This window comes from Thermobia domestica, chromosome 5 (genome assembly GCF_964235325.1).
Source record: "Thermobia domestica chromosome 5, izTheDome1.hap1.1, whole genome shotgun sequence".
NCBI lineage: Eukaryota > Metazoa > Arthropoda > Insecta > Zygentoma > Lepismatidae > Thermobia > Thermobia domestica.
In genome coordinates this window covers 264782191-264798065 of record NC_137458.1, presented here as the reverse complement: position 1 = coordinate 264798065, position 15875 = coordinate 264782191, and the positions used below count along the sequence as shown (strand labels likewise).

Sequence of the window (15875 nt, the reverse complement as noted above, 5' to 3'; positions counted from 1 at the left end):
CTAAGATTTTCAAACGCCACTTTTGTAAATAACCGTCGGCTTCGCTTTAGATATTCAAATCCACGTAGTGACTGTGAGCAATTCCGGAAAGAAATCAATTGCTCTCCAATGGTGGTCCTATCAATATTACCATCGTTTGATTGATCATCAGAAAGCAGAGATTGATTTCAATTTTCTATACTTGAAATCTCACGCAGATGCGATGAACGTGTTTCATTTGTTTATAGAAAAGAGGTATTTATTCATTCATGCATTACAAAAAAAAAAAAAATATATATATATATATTTTGTTTCCTGTCACCAGTGTAAGCATTCTGCCATCATTACAGTTCAGCTATCTCAAATTGAGAAACTTCCATATCCTGATGTTTTTATAAGAATTACCCATTCTTCTTGATCTTCTTCGTGACTAAATGATTATAGAGTACCTTTCCTTGTTGAAGATGACTCTAAGTTAGAGCTCATATAACTTGGGCTAAAAAGTCTTTCAAATGGCATCAGTGCTGGAGATGGTTGTTAATTTCTAAATTAGCAACTTTCTTATTCTACAGTACAAACTGTCACATCGTTTAGAATAAAGTTTCTCCTCAATATCACAACCAGTTCCTTTCCATTGAAAAGCTCCTCCGTGGCTAAGCGGTTAGCGTACGCGCCTTTGGCGTGGGAGACCCGGGTTCGATTCCCGGTGGGAGCTCATGTGGTTCGGATTCCACGTTAAACAGTAGGTCCACGTCTCACATAGCCTCGCTGCTGAAAGGGACGCTAAACTAAAATAAACTCAACTCCTTTCCATTGAAGTTATTTCCAATCTTGTTTTCCCCTTCTTCTCAATATCCATATTTACATTTTTTCGGTCTTTTCGTAATGTACACGTACTGGTCCATACACCATAACGCTTAATGCAATATATTTGATAAGTTCCCATTTTATGTGCTCAAAAACACACAATAAATAAGGCGTCTCTAAAGCATTCATCTGATTTGCGAAGTAGCATCACTTGGAAACGGATACACGCATTTAGATGAAATGCTTAGAGTTCGAAAAACGGAGTCTTCAGGTTCATTCACGTACACACATAGCATCCGATTGCATTAGCTTGCAAAAAAAAGTTATATAGATAGTACGGACCAGTGCACCAAATTTTTAAACTAAATAGTATTATGTTGCAGTTATTACTGGAAAAATTGTTAGGGAAATACGCCCGAAGAAAATATAAAGCGCCTTCGAAAAACTTCGAAGAAAACTTACCCCCGAAAGTAAACTATCCCACTTTTTTTTTTAATTGAGAAATGACTTATGCCATATATTGGTGTTATTTATGAAATATAAACAAAATCGCATCAGTCGTATTTGCGAAAATATAAGCCTTCAACCCTAAGAAGAAACTATTTATTGTGGTTATTTTAATTAGAAATGATTTACATAACATTATAAGGTTATTAACGTACTATTTATCAAAAATGAAGAAAATCAGCTGATTAATTTTTGAAGTAAAAAAAAAAAAAGCCCTCTAAGAGTAAACTACTCTTTGTGGATTTTTAAAGAACAAATAACATCTCATATAGTGAAGTTACTACTGAAACAACGAATCAAACAAATGGAGGGCATACCGGCTTGTTGGACACATGAGCAATGTGTACAATTTAAAGGTAAATACTCTTGGTTATTTTATAACAGTGGGGCATTAGGATGCATGACGTGTAAGGAAGTACAGACTCTAGGCGTGTTTTTTTCTGAGCAGGGTATTCATATTGCACCAGAATGGGCAAAAGCCTTGATTCATATTAAAGGGGAACGTTGTAAAGCTGATCAGCAAAAGCAGCTCAGAAAGAAAATTTATGAGCATTGAGATTCAAAAGCACACACAAAAGCGGAAGAAATTCTTAAAAGTAGGAGTGATTATCCACTGCGGAAAGGTATGGAGAAAAAGAATACAGCCGCACAGGAAGTCTCACGTCGCGTGTTTCGCACTGCTTATCACATTGCAAAACACAATCGTGCTTTTTTTAGATCATCCGAAATTGATCGATCTACAAATGCTTAACGGGTTAGATATTGGGAGCACTTTGCAGAGTAATGTCAGTTGTCTGTAAGTGATTCACTTGCAATCACTTACTTAATTTCTTTTTCCTTCTACCACCTTTTTGCGTCATGTCTCCCAGAATGAAATTTCCTTTCAAATGTCTAAACTATTATCGAATTCCTCTTCATACAATGTTTTAATTAGGTTACTTTTTTGTGTCAAAGCTTACAACTATGATTTCGCACACTTTCATGGGACTTCCTAACTAATGTTCGGAAATTTTATACGGATACGTAAACTCGATTATATTATTTTCACATAGTTTTCGGTGTAGTTATCGTTTAGCTGTTAAAAGTGTTGTAAAATTTCCGGAAATTTTGAAGCGGCTGGTAAAAAACCATTTTTTCCGGAAAAATTGGGAAAATAACAAAAATTATCGTATTAGGTTAGTTTTACTAGTAATGGAACTGTTTATTTTTTTATTTTTTTTTTGAACGCGTCAAAAATGTAAATTGAGAAATTTCAATATTGTGAATATTAAAAAAAAAAAAAAAATTCCAAAATAAAACTGTTGTAATTATTATTGAAAATTAATAGTCTGCACTCATTTCCTTTAAGTGCCTTTTAGTCGTTTACTAATGGTTGTGCATTAATTACAGAACTTTTACAATTACATACACATCTACAATCATGAAGCGTTTCTGTTGCAACAAATGAATGAAACTGAGTTCTTAATGTGCTCTTTTATCTGGTGAAATTTTGTTGATTTTAACCAAATTACTTCTTAAAAGAAAAAGCGGTAGCCAAATTTCACTAACCCTCATGCATTAAGACGTATAATTAGACATTAATATAAACTTTATGTACAAAATTTTGTATGTAAGCAAATACCTGTTTGCTAGTGCGACAAATTATCTACATATATAAAAATAAAAGTGACTATATTTGTAACTTAACAATTCTTGAAGCACCAGACTGATCTCGATAAAAATTTTCAGTGTAGATGAGGTTCGGGCCTGGGATAGATTTTATCATTTCACTTTGAAAGTGCAACTTGGAGGAAGGAAGTGCGGATATATATTGAAAATGACCGATCTTAGTGACGAACCCATAGTTATCTGAGATGAACAGTGACACTTCCGATGAAGCTTAAATTCAAATTAAGCACTGCAAACTGGGGGAGGAGGGATATATATATATATATATATATATATATATATATATATATATATATATATATATATATATATATATACGTAAAAATGATACAAAATGATCGATATTACTGTGAATCCATAGTTTTCAGGGCCGCTGAGGTGAACAGTGACACTTCCGATGCAGTTTAAATTCAAATTCTTCCACGAAACTTAGGGTCGGGGAGATATATAAATATGATCGAAAATGACCGATATTAGTGTCGAATCCATAGTTTTGGGGATCGCTGAAATGAATAGTAACACTTCCAATGCCGTTTAAATCAAAATTCTTTTTCATAACTTGAGAGTGGGGGAGAGGGGAAATGTATATATATAAAAATGATCGAAAATGGCCGATATTAGTGTCGAATTCATGGGTTTTTGGGATCCTGAGATGAACATTAACACTTCCGATGCTGTTTAAATCCAAATTTAGCGCCGCAACTTGGGGGACGGAGAAGGAGTGGATATATAAAGATGATGATCGAAAATGGCCGATATTAGTGTCGAATCCATAGTTTTCGGGGTGACTGAGATGAACAGGGACACTTCCGATGCCGTTTAAATACAAATTCAGCCCCCATTAGTTGCTCCTAAAGGGTGACATGCAAAAGTAATTGATAATGACTGATACCTGTGTCGAATTCGTAGTTTTTGGGGTCCCTACGTTGACAGTTTTGGTGCCCTTTATATCCAAAATGAAACGTATTCTAAACGTGGGAAGAACGGATATTCTGCCAGTCTTTAATAATAACTAACGGAAATTTCACATGGTAAAATCTTTAATATATTTGTCACTGCTCAAATTTATGCACTTGTGCGATGTATGGGTGTATATGTAGATAAGATCATCTCTCTTTTTGAGTTGTTCGAAAAATATAATTACAAACAATAAAGAGGGATTTTTATCAGAAATCAGAAAACTAAAAAGCAAGATTAAAAGCTGTTGCTTTAAGTATTTTTCCTGCTAGTGAAATACGTTGTATATATGCTGCAGACGCGTTACAGCAAATAAGGTTAGTATCAGTCGAAGAAATAGCTTTTAAATTATATTTTCCGGGTTTTGCCAATGTTTCCAAACAAAAGATTTTTTCTAATGGGTTCGAAATTTCCGGAAATTTTACACAGCACAAGGAAGATACTTATCTCCATAAAATATATATTTGATTTTAACATACTGGTATTAACTAAAATGATTTTGGCCCTGTTATTTTAACACTTCCCTGGCATAAAACGGTAACTTGATAATATTATTTAAGATAATTTAAATGTGTCTATATTAATCAATCTACCTAGGATTATATTTTAGGATCTTTTGTAACCATAACTCAATTCTATCACGGTGCTAACTTTAAAGGAGTGGTACAAATATATTTCTTGCCACAAAATTTATCTATTCTAATACAAGAAACATAACTACTCAATGATCTTAACTGTAAACTAGTAAATATAAAATAGTTTTCATTTTAAAAGCATAATGTAGTAAAATGTTTGCACATTTCAATTTTTCCAATTTTTCCGTTTTCTTCCAAACTCGGGAAAAAACGGTAAAAAACTTTTTTTTTTACCCAAAATTTTGTTTTTTTCCAGGCCTTTACAACACTAGCTGTAACACGAATTAAGTTTGTAGATTACATACTTCCGTAGACAACATCAGTTAGATAAGCATTACTTCAATACAGGGCAAAATTGTTCAAGATTATGTGGTATCTCTAACAGAAAAGTTAGAAATAATTGTATTACATAATCCACTAAAAAATTAAAAAAATAAATAAAGTTTCTTTCATCCAATCACTAAATTGTAAAACACAAAATATGGGTTTATTAATTAGTATGAACTACTACAACATTCCTCCTTATGATATATATATATATATATATATATATATATATATATATATAAAGCGAAAATAATTAAAAAAGCTTTCCATGTGATTCTCCAAGGGTTTTTCGTATTTTCTTCCTACCCCTAAAATTAATAGTTTACTAAAGAATGAAAAAAATGCAATTGTTTCAAAACCGGCTTTAACGATTTTGTTTATATTTCATATATCATTTTTCAATAACAACCTCATACTGTAGTGGAAGTCATTTATCTGGAAAAAATTGAGAAGGGCAGGGTATTTTGTTTCGGGCAATTTTCCCAAAAACGACTCAAGGAAATTTGACCGAATTTCACAAATAAACATTTCATTAATAACGTGACAATATTGAATTACTCGCCTCTCTTAAAAAAATATACGAGGGATAGTTTGTTCTTAGGGGCGTTTTTTAATCGATTTTCTCAAAAACGACTTGGGTGATTTTGTTCATGGTTTATAAATAAATATTTCATTAGTAATTTCATAATATAGATAATATAGTGTAACTCACTTGTCCTGAAAAATATACGAGGGGCAGTTTACTTCTGGAGTGAGTTTTTTCGGACTATTTTCTTTATTAAGAAAAAAAAAACAGACGATTTTGTTTATATTTCATAAATGTATATTTCCTTTACAACCTGACAAAATTACAATTAATTTATCCTGAAAAAATGTACGGGGTGCAGTTTATTACTGGGGGTGAGATTTTTTCGGATGATTTTCTCAAATGTTTTACGCGATTTTATAAATATTTCATTAATAACCTGACAATATGGCATAACTCATTTGTCCTGAAAAGATATACAAGGGCTGGTTTATTATTGGTGGTGAGCTTTTCGAACGATTTTCTCAAAAACGACTCAAGTGAATCTGTTCACTTCATAAATAAATATTGCAAAGTAACAATATGGCATAACTCATTTGTTCTGAAATAATACACGAGAGGTAGTTTATTCTTTGGGACGAGATCTTTCTGGACAATTTTCTCAAAAGCGACTCGTGATTTTGTTCATCATTTGATAAATAAATATTTTGTTATTAACCTGACAATATAGTATAATTTATTTGGTAATACAGTTTAACTTATTTAATAATCTCAATAATATGCTTTCTTTCGTAATATTCTTTTTTCACATTATGTCCATTTTAATTTTGTTTAATTAACTAACTGATCTTATAGGTTACATTATAGGCCCGTTATTATAGGCTATAGATTATCCTTAACTTGTTTCTAGTTTTCCTTTTTATTTTTAACTGTGGTTGATTTTTATAACTTGATACCTTTGTTTTACGAGTTTGAATAACAAAAGTACTTTATTACACTATGAGCTCGTTTTTTCATTTTCGTAGTATGTAGTGCTTCAGATCTTTGCTCTTGTATAGATAAAGGACATAAATTGCTAGTTAAAAAATGCGCTATATAGAATATAGATATGTATATAAAAACAATCAGTTTTTTGTCGTCTGATAGCCATGTTGCATCCTTGCAAGGTCAGATAATTCGGCGGGTGAGATATTTCGATATATTATTTAAGAACGTTATGCTTTCTTTTTATGGTTTATCAACCTAAAATTTGAGTATTTGAGAAATATTATTTTTTTTATAAAACTACCATTTTCGTTTTCCCGCAAAACATTAGAAAAAATGATTTTTCACTTTTTTCATAACGATATATTATACTTGTATTTTTTTTTTATCCATTTTATCTTAAAGGTGATTTTTTTTAACCACTTGTATTTCCTCCTTGTAGAGGTTGATTCATTTATATTGATCCGCATTTGAATGTGCCACTTACGTAGGAAATGCCTTGTTTCCACCACCGGTTGTGTTTGATCTGCAGACCACCTCCACTGACTATTGTCCGGCATCTGATTTCCATTGCAGGAGACTATATTGCAGCTAGACCTGTGTATTGCATCGTACTCCTCTTTACAGGCTTTTCATAGACCGGAGACTGTGCGGACTCGATGATGGGACAGATGCCGTTTGAGAAGTCGGAAATCAAATAGTCCATTGGGATGACATCTGAACTCTTGACAGGGACGTCACAGAAGGGAATAGCCGAAATTCCAATTTCCTGTTTCATACGGCGATAGAATTCCAACGATGTTTCGCCGTGTGGTTGGATGTCTTCCTGGTGTAGTTCAACCTGATTCACGTCTTGTCCGTACAATACTGGTATATTTCCACCAGGGTATGAGTCTGGTAGTACGCAGAATTGATTTTGACGTTTTGCTCCACCTTTTAGAGAGACACGTTTGTCTCTGCACGAGAAACCGGCCACAATCATTAATCTTTTGGAAAACTCTGTGCATTAGTGGAAGAACATGTCTCAGCCCTTGGTGTCAACAAGTCTGTATGTAATGGTATAAACTTTACCACAGTCTGTGAGGTAAATCCACGCCTCATCAGGGGTAATAAACTTCCACTGATCACCCGCAAGATGACGTTCATACAGCCTCCTGCTATGCCTTTTTCTCTCAGCCACGTGACACGGTTTCAGAGCTCCACACTGCTCTTGCGAATGGAGTAAATCACTGTGAATTGCGCAGTTGATTGTCGCCTGCAATGTGTGGCATAGGCTGGCCATCGCACGCTGTGTGGGGGGAATTTTTGGAGCACGCCATACCTCGAAACACACGCAACAGCGGAGGAGTTATCTTCACGGAAGGCCGGTTTCTAGCTGTTCATGTTGGTATTCTAGTCCAGGACTGTGCCGTATATTTCCGTATAATACGATTCACAGGAGGCAATTACAGAATCCATACAAGCCATAGAGGAAATTTCAAATCATTGTAACATTATACGAAGAAATGCCTAGGTCAAGAAAAACTTACTTAGGTACGAGAAAGAACTAACTGAAAAGTTTGTTCAATTGCTGACGTTATTTCATCCATTAATAGATCTAAGAAACCAATAACATAGAGAAAAAATGTTAACTGTTAACTGCAAATACATGGTCTACAAAATCTTTCAAACTGGTGGGAGCTTACCGACCTCGTTTCGCTACTGATATTGTTGTTTGGTCATTTGTTGATCCTTTTCTATACTACAATACAACAAACACAGAAATAAAAACGGAAAAAATTGGTTCTTGACTTTAATCTTTCGTATATACAAACAGAAACTTTTTCTTTTTTTTAAAAAATCACTTCATATTATCACACAGTGCACTTGCATACGCACATGATAACACAATTATAATTAATCACAATACTTGTCCAACTTCAACCTAGGTATAATGTTCATGGATTGCAGTTCCTGAAACAGTAGCTTGCACGCGTACGGAATTCGTATGGAAGATACGGAAGCACTTGAACGGCAATTGTGACACCTGAAAAAAGAAGAACAAATGTAAAAAGAAGCCCATTTTATTGAAAGACAAATATCGTTAGCTAACGTTTACTATTTTCAAAATAACAGGTGAATACGGATGGCATGGTTCCGGCTCCGATTCCCAGTGGAGACAGAATTTTTGGTGTGGACCCATTACGGAATTAGGAGGCTACTTGAGTTAAAGGATTCAAAATTCAATCTACAAATCCAGAAACAACAGTGATGTGTTGATCACATACGAGGTGCATTCAAATAATAGCACCTCCATTTTTTTCTCAGGACTGATAACAGATAGAAACGTGCTGCTCGTTCTCAATGCGTGACAGAGATGGCAACACTATACAGCATACAGAACGCTAGCAGCAGCGGTGGAAATTATGACTAGTTTTAATACTTACGATAATCGTAAAATGATAATGTACAACAGCGTGTAATCACTAGTTTTCTTCATTTGCGTGATGTGACACCGCTTGAAATTCATCGCCAGTTGAATGAGACATATGATGATGGTGTCATGGATGTCTAATTTGCGTTCGTCGGTGCGACAGTTCAAAGAAGGCAGAACGTCGTGTCACAAACTAAAACAATCTCGGCCTCACACAAGCCAGTCTAACGATAGTATGTACACATCCCACGGAAATGCCGACTTTGGAGGTGATGTGTTCCACACTTATTCGACGATCCTCCTAAACAACTTTCTTCATTCGTTCGATCATGACGTCAAACCGGCCTTTGAGACGCCGAGATTGTCTTGGTTTGTTGTCACATGACATTCTGCTTTCTTTGAAGTGTCGTACTCACGAACGCACATTACACCCTGGCCGGTGAACAATGATTTCTGACAGCTCAGCTCGCGAGGACGACTGAGAAGTGCGATGTTGTCATGTGCTTCTCGCGCAAGGGGAGAATCGTCTGCTTCCTCGTTGAGGGTGAGAGCCGGCAAGAGAAAGTTTGGCAATGTGCGGTGGTTACCATGGAGACGCGATAGGTTCTGAGCCTAAAAGGTTGGTTGACCTGCTGTCTTCTGCTCGTTCGCCGTGAGCTTGTGCAAAGCTGTCAGAAATCATCGTTCACCGGCCAGGGTATAGACACATTCATGACACTATCATCACATGTCTCACTCAACTGGCGATGAATTTCAAGCACTGTCACACCACGCAAATGGGAAAATGACGAGTATCGTATCAAAAACAAACACTACTCTCATTGCTGCCACTAAAGTTGTGTGTGCAGTACGGTGTTGCCATCTCTGTCAGGCAATGACAACGAGTGCTCGCGTTTTTATAACAAACAGCATGTTTCTATGTCACCAATCATGAGAAAAAAAATGGCGGTGTTATAACTTGAATGCACCTGGTATTTCTAAGAGCTGGCCGATCTAGAATTTCCTGAGTAACAAAGTCATTTATATATTTTTATTGTTCAATGTTTCAGCCAAAACTCTTCTAATGTCGTCAAAAGTGTTAAGAACAAGAACTAATGAGAAAAGGCAAGTATGAATGATATAGTGTAACCTCCCTTAACAAACATTTTAACAATGGACACTTATTTGTTCAGGCAAAAATGTATGTAAAATTATGGGACATAACTCTCTCTTTTACGGATACCTTCCGATACGAACAGTTTCTCCCCTCCCCCCCCTCCACGAAAATTAAGTAAAATCTATACAAAGGGCAGGAAATTATTCCTAGTCCACAATACACTCTATACTGTATTTAGCGTAGATAAACCATTTCCCATAAACTACTATACGGAACAAATGCAAACTGAATTTATAATTCCTTTTTCTGTCCACAATAACTTTTCTTTATTTAACAGTAATATTGCATCTTCATACTGCGTTACTTGTACATTTAGTAATCTGGATGTGGATTAAAGGATTTTACAAAGGGTATGTCATATACCTGAGAAGAAAATTACACATTCCTTATTGCATATTTTGCATTCCTTATAAACCGATACGAAGGTGAGCATACCTAAATCATTCGAACATTTCGAAGTTGCAACTAATGCCTTTACTACATACTGTATACAATTAACTCATGAACTGTGAGCAATCGAAATTTGTGTAGCCTCTGTGATGAATACATCTCACTGACAAATAATCATTCATCGGTGTTTGTTATTCAGAGACTTCGAGGTATTTATATTTCTTAATAAACCAAACAATCGAGATTTAGAAATCAAAACGGAGAAAGAAGTTGAATCAAAATGTTGTTAGATAAGGAGACAATAGGAATATTTTTATGTAGGGCAGGAATGTTTTTAACCGAGTTCACATTTTTCATTTTGTTGAAATTAAACAAAAACGTTACGTCCTTTTATCTAATTTTAACTTAAAAGAATCTATAGAATTTGTGTACTCTGCAATAAAGTACATTACACTTAATAGATATATTATATATTGCAAAAGTATATTCAAATATTAATATTAAACTTGGCAATACAGTACTACACGTAGTGCTTTCGTAGCAGGATCCACACGTACAAACCTGACTGAAGTTTAAATACCTATTGTTTCCACATCTTCTGATAGGACACTTTCTACTAAATTAACAGCATATTTCTTATAAACCATGACCCGAATATCAAGGTCTCATGCCGCTTCGTTACTTCCCCACTCCTTTCTTTCTTTCCCGCTCCTCCGGATTGACGGGCTAAAATGGCCACAGATGCCGAAAGCCCAGAAAAATAATAACTAATTTAGACTGTAAATACAATATATGGATAGAGAAATCCGGTAACTTACCATCCTGAATATCCTAACAATCCACATTGATTGCAGACATCAACGTCAAAAGCGTCACTGGAAATCATCAGTCTTTCAAGTAGTAACATACTGTGAAAGAAATAAGAAAGAACATCATATTCGGAAAATGAAAGCCTAACAAGTGTTAAAATCAATGAATGTATTTACACTTCGCGGAAAGTCTGTTCCTAATTTCTATGTCTTTCTAGTAAACGTACGCTCAAGTCATGGATCTTTCATCGTTCACGTGGGAGACAGAAATCTCAAATCAATTTAAAATCTGATTTTACAATGGTATTTGCAATTTTAGCACACAATCAAAGCTTTCGGCATGAGAAGTCAAGACGTGTGTAGATACAGAAAGTTTTACTGCTGGAAAAATCAAGACCCAAAAGATTCAACTGGTTAGAATTCATACTAAAAATGCGAAGTTTTCCAAATGACTGAAAAGAAAGAGAATGAAAGCGATAATAATAAGGGCAAAGCCTGTAGTTGCAACGCGGCTAATCATTCGTGACAACGTAAAGAAAGTACATGAAGAACGTACAAAATATTTTAGACGGAAGAAAAAGGAAGTATGATTCGATAAATAACATACCAACACGAAAGAAGCTATTTCTTCATCATCACCATCTTTATCTTTTACCCTTTAGGGTGTTGAGTCCTAAGTCCATCATTTGTATTTTACTCGTATCTGCAGCTAATTTCTTCAATTCTTTTAGTATCTTCCCCTTCTTATTTGCTATCTGCTCGATGTTGTTTATCCACATTTTTCTTGGTCGTCCCCTCGTTCTTCGACCTTCTGTTCTGGCTTCTAAGATTCTTCTGGGTATTCCGTTCGCTTCCATTCTATTTACACGTCATATTCACTTCAGTTGTTTGTTTTCGATATTGCTATTCAGGAGTGTTTGTTCCAACTCTTCTCTGATTTTTGTATATCTAATTTTATCCCTCTTTGTCTTTCCCGCAACCCTTCTTAAGTATTTCATTTCTGTTGGCTGTATTTTTGATTTGTGTCTATTTGTCATAGTCCAATTTTCTGCTTCATATTCTATAATTGGTTTGTATCCTGTCTTATAAATCTGCAGTTTTGTTTTTCTTTCCACTCCTCTTTAATTGGTGACAGTTGGGTATAACTGGTAAAATGTATTTGTTGCTTTATTTATTCTATTCAATATCTTTTGATCTATCTTCCCTTCTTTGTGCATGATTGTTCCCAAGTATTCGTAGCTTTCCACCCATTCAAGTTTTTACCCTCATGTGTGATCCTATTCCCTGCTGTTTCTCCGCTCTTGTTTATCCTTATCAGTTTACTGTTCTTATGATTTATCTTCATTTCATTTCTCTGCAATTCTTCGCTCCATATATTTATTCCTTCTTGTAGTTTTCTAGGAAATTCAGTTATCAAGACTATATTGTCGGCAAAGACGAGGGACTGTAAATTCCAATTTTCGTTCTTGATTGTTTATTTTTACATTTCCACAATAAAAGTAATGAAAGAAGCTACTAACATTTTAAACATTGAAATTTATAAAGATTGAAAACACAAATTTACTTTTATTTTTAGGCGTAAGCATAAACAATGTAAAAGGTTAGAATAAGTAACAACAATCAAAGTATAATATTAGCATAAGGGAGTCAAATGAAGGAGTAGCTAGGTTCAGAAAAGGGATATCAACCCAACTGAATGTAGTGATGAAAGAGGAGAGGAACATAATAGAAATCCTGGGAATGTTCTAGAGACGGAAAGGATTTTCAATAAACTCACAAATAATATGTACGGGAAAAAATAGTATGAAGTATAATCTTTAATTCAACTCAAAAAATACTCGCCTTGATCTTGCAAGGGGGGGGGGGGCACTTTATACGAAGATCTTATATGAGCAATGCAAGACCTTCAGTCGAGAAATCGTACCTTTTAGAAATTAAAACAGTGATTAAAAAGCTAAAGAACAATGAATTGCCGGGAACATATCAGATTTTATCTGAAATATTTAAAGGTAAGAGAAATTCCTCTAATGAAACAGCTATGAAGACTAATTTGGCAGAAATAAGAAAATTTTAGAGAATGGAATGAGTATCTACAGTGCTTATATTTAGGACAGAGAGAAAATAGACTCCAGTAATTAAGAGAAAATTTTACTATTCCCAATCTGCTATAAAATTTCAACAAATATTCTTGCAGCTTGTTGTTCACTTTGTTGAAAGTGCCATTTTTCAATCACATCATATATTAAAGTGTGTTTTTTCGTTCAACGTGCAGAAAATTTTACAGAAGTGCATATTTAGTTTTAAATTACTTACAAAATGCACAATATATGTGGAACAGTCAAGTGAAAACCGAACACCCTCTATAAAACATTCCTCGCAAAAGTTGGCAAAACTGCTGTTACTTATCGATACTGCCATCTCTCTGGAGGAGAAATACATAGTGACAACTAACAGGTACACACAGTTGTTCTTTATTGCTCTACAGGTGAGCGCAGTGAAAAGTGTGTTCGTCAAGCATTAGAAATGGAGGTAAGCAAAGGAGAGCAGAGAGGAGTGGTTCCTTTTTTTTTTTTTTTTTTTTTTTTTTTTTTTTTTTTTTTTTTTTTTGTTTGTTTGTTTGTTTGTTTGTTTGTTTGTTTGTTTGTTTGAGGAACACCCGAAACTCATCGTCGCATGTCTGGATGGTGAACACTGCATGTCACTGGTAAGTGTACAAAAATGGCATACCAAGTCGAATGAGTGGAGAATCCCATCGAGCCATTATCCCGATGTCTTATCCGGGAAAACCGACGAATCAAACAGGAAGAAATTCGATGTTGGAATTAGCCATGGCTCCGTGCATGCCATTATCAAAGAACACCTGCAGTTCCGAAAATTTTGCGCGAAGTGGATTCCGCATCAACTGACGGAGGGGCAAAAGATTGAGAGAATAGCTTTACGTCTGATACATTTGCAGCGGTACCACGAGAAAGAGTATGCGTTTTTGTTCCGTATTGTCACAGGAAACGAAAAGTGGTGCCACCTTATTGAGCCCGAGAGCAAACGGCAAAGCTAACAATGGAAATACCCCAATTATCCCCCCAAAGAAATTCAAAGCTATCCACACAAGTTCCGGTGAAGTCATGATGACCTCCTTCGACTGCAGGCGCCCTTTGGTTTCTGATTTCCTCGAGCGTCGGTTACAGTAAAGGCGAAGCGCTATGAAGACTGTTTGCAGAAACTGAGACGTTCCATAAAGTCAAAGCGCCTGGAATGCTTTCGGACGGAATCATTCTTTTGCATGATAATGCCTGTCCCTATACTGCCAATCTGGTGAGGGATACACTTCAGATCTTTGCCTGGGAAACACTTCAACGTTCTCTGTACAATCCAAATCGTTTCCCTTGTGATTTTCAATTTTTGGCGACCTGAAGGAAGACATTCGTGGACGTCCGTTTCAGTCGGACGAGGAAGTGCAAGAGTGGATGAGGTTGTGGATCCGTCAGCGACCTAACTCCTTCTACAAGACTGGAATTGATCGTATCAACTCTCAGTGGGATAAATGTATTAACGCGTCTGGCAATTACTTTTGAATAAAAAAAATATTCTGTTGGTACTTTCTCGCGTGAATTCGGTTTCCGTTTGACTGCTCCCCGTACATTAAACGAAGTTAGGAAAAATAAATTGCATCATTCAACTAGTAGTGCCACAACATTCTTCATCCGAGTAATACTGGTACTATTTTATCATAGGATGTTAGATTTATACTAACTTCAAGTCGCCGAGGAAGACAAGAGGACTTGTTGAAATTTCACTCACATTTTAGAAGTACGATATTTAGAAGCATATTTTTAAATGTTAAATTTCAATTTCGTCATTGTGTATTTAAGACTGACACTTCCATGGTATTTCTACTACAAATTAATTTTATTATATGTACATATTTTAAAATGTTTCGTTTCAAACACGTTATGCATACTCGTATATTTCACTTGGTAATGTAGCAAGTACAGTTAACTGTATCTAGTATAGACAGAATTTAGTTCTAAGACTACATTATACTATATGAATACCAGTAAATATAAAGGGTGACTATAATCTGGAACCACGTTAAAAAAAAAAACATGAACAGCGCTAGTGACAACGCTAAACGCGGAGAGCAAGGGGAGAGGTCCCTACTGGCTACTACTACTTCTCTCAACATATTGCATTGTAATGTAGGTCAAGTAATATAAAATTATCCTTTTCAGTATAGAAAAAAAAAGCTCCCCCAAAACTTCTCTGCCCCTCTGTCTGCCCCCTAAGAAACTAAAGTTAGTGTCGTCACTGAACAGCACATTAACTATCTTAACAAAAATCATGTTCAACATGTCTGTTATCACTGACAGCACATTTCCTCAAACGTTCCATCGTATTTCTTTGAATTATCCATTCTGAAAAAGATACTAATTGTAAACTTTCAAAGTATCACCTCAGATTCAAAAATGTCTTAAAGTCCATGAGCTTTAAAGTCACGAGCCCTGTCTTCCTTCTCCAAATCCAGCGTTTGAAGAATGTCATTTAACCTGTAGATACTATTTCGGCATAACGAGATGATGCTTCCTTAGATCTTTTAAAACTATGGCCGGCCGTCGATCACATAGTGTTGGTATCTTTTCTCAGTTTTCAACAAATTGAGGTAAATTTCTGAAAAAGCTATCCGAAGACGAACAAACTATGTGCATGTTCCACAAACTAT

At 35.3% G+C, this 15875-nt stretch overlaps 1 protein-coding gene across 1 annotated transcript in view; it reads right to left on the bottom strand.

Moving 5' to 3' along the window:
* Window positions 1–8169: 8169 nt before the first annotated feature.
* Polr3B (RNA polymerase III subunit RpIII128) overlaps window positions 8170–15875 on the bottom strand; it is a 75864-nt gene continuing 68158 nt past the window's right edge. The window contains exons 20-21 of the mRNA XM_081760011.1: window positions 11168–11257; window positions 8170–8416 (exon numbers count right to left, since the gene is read on the bottom strand). Of these exons, the coding sequence (XP_081616137.1) occupies window positions 8287–8416; window positions 11168–11257 (220 nt within the window). The 3' untranslated portion in view covers window positions 8170–8286. The remainder of the gene's footprint in view (window positions 8417–11167; window positions 11258–15875) is intronic.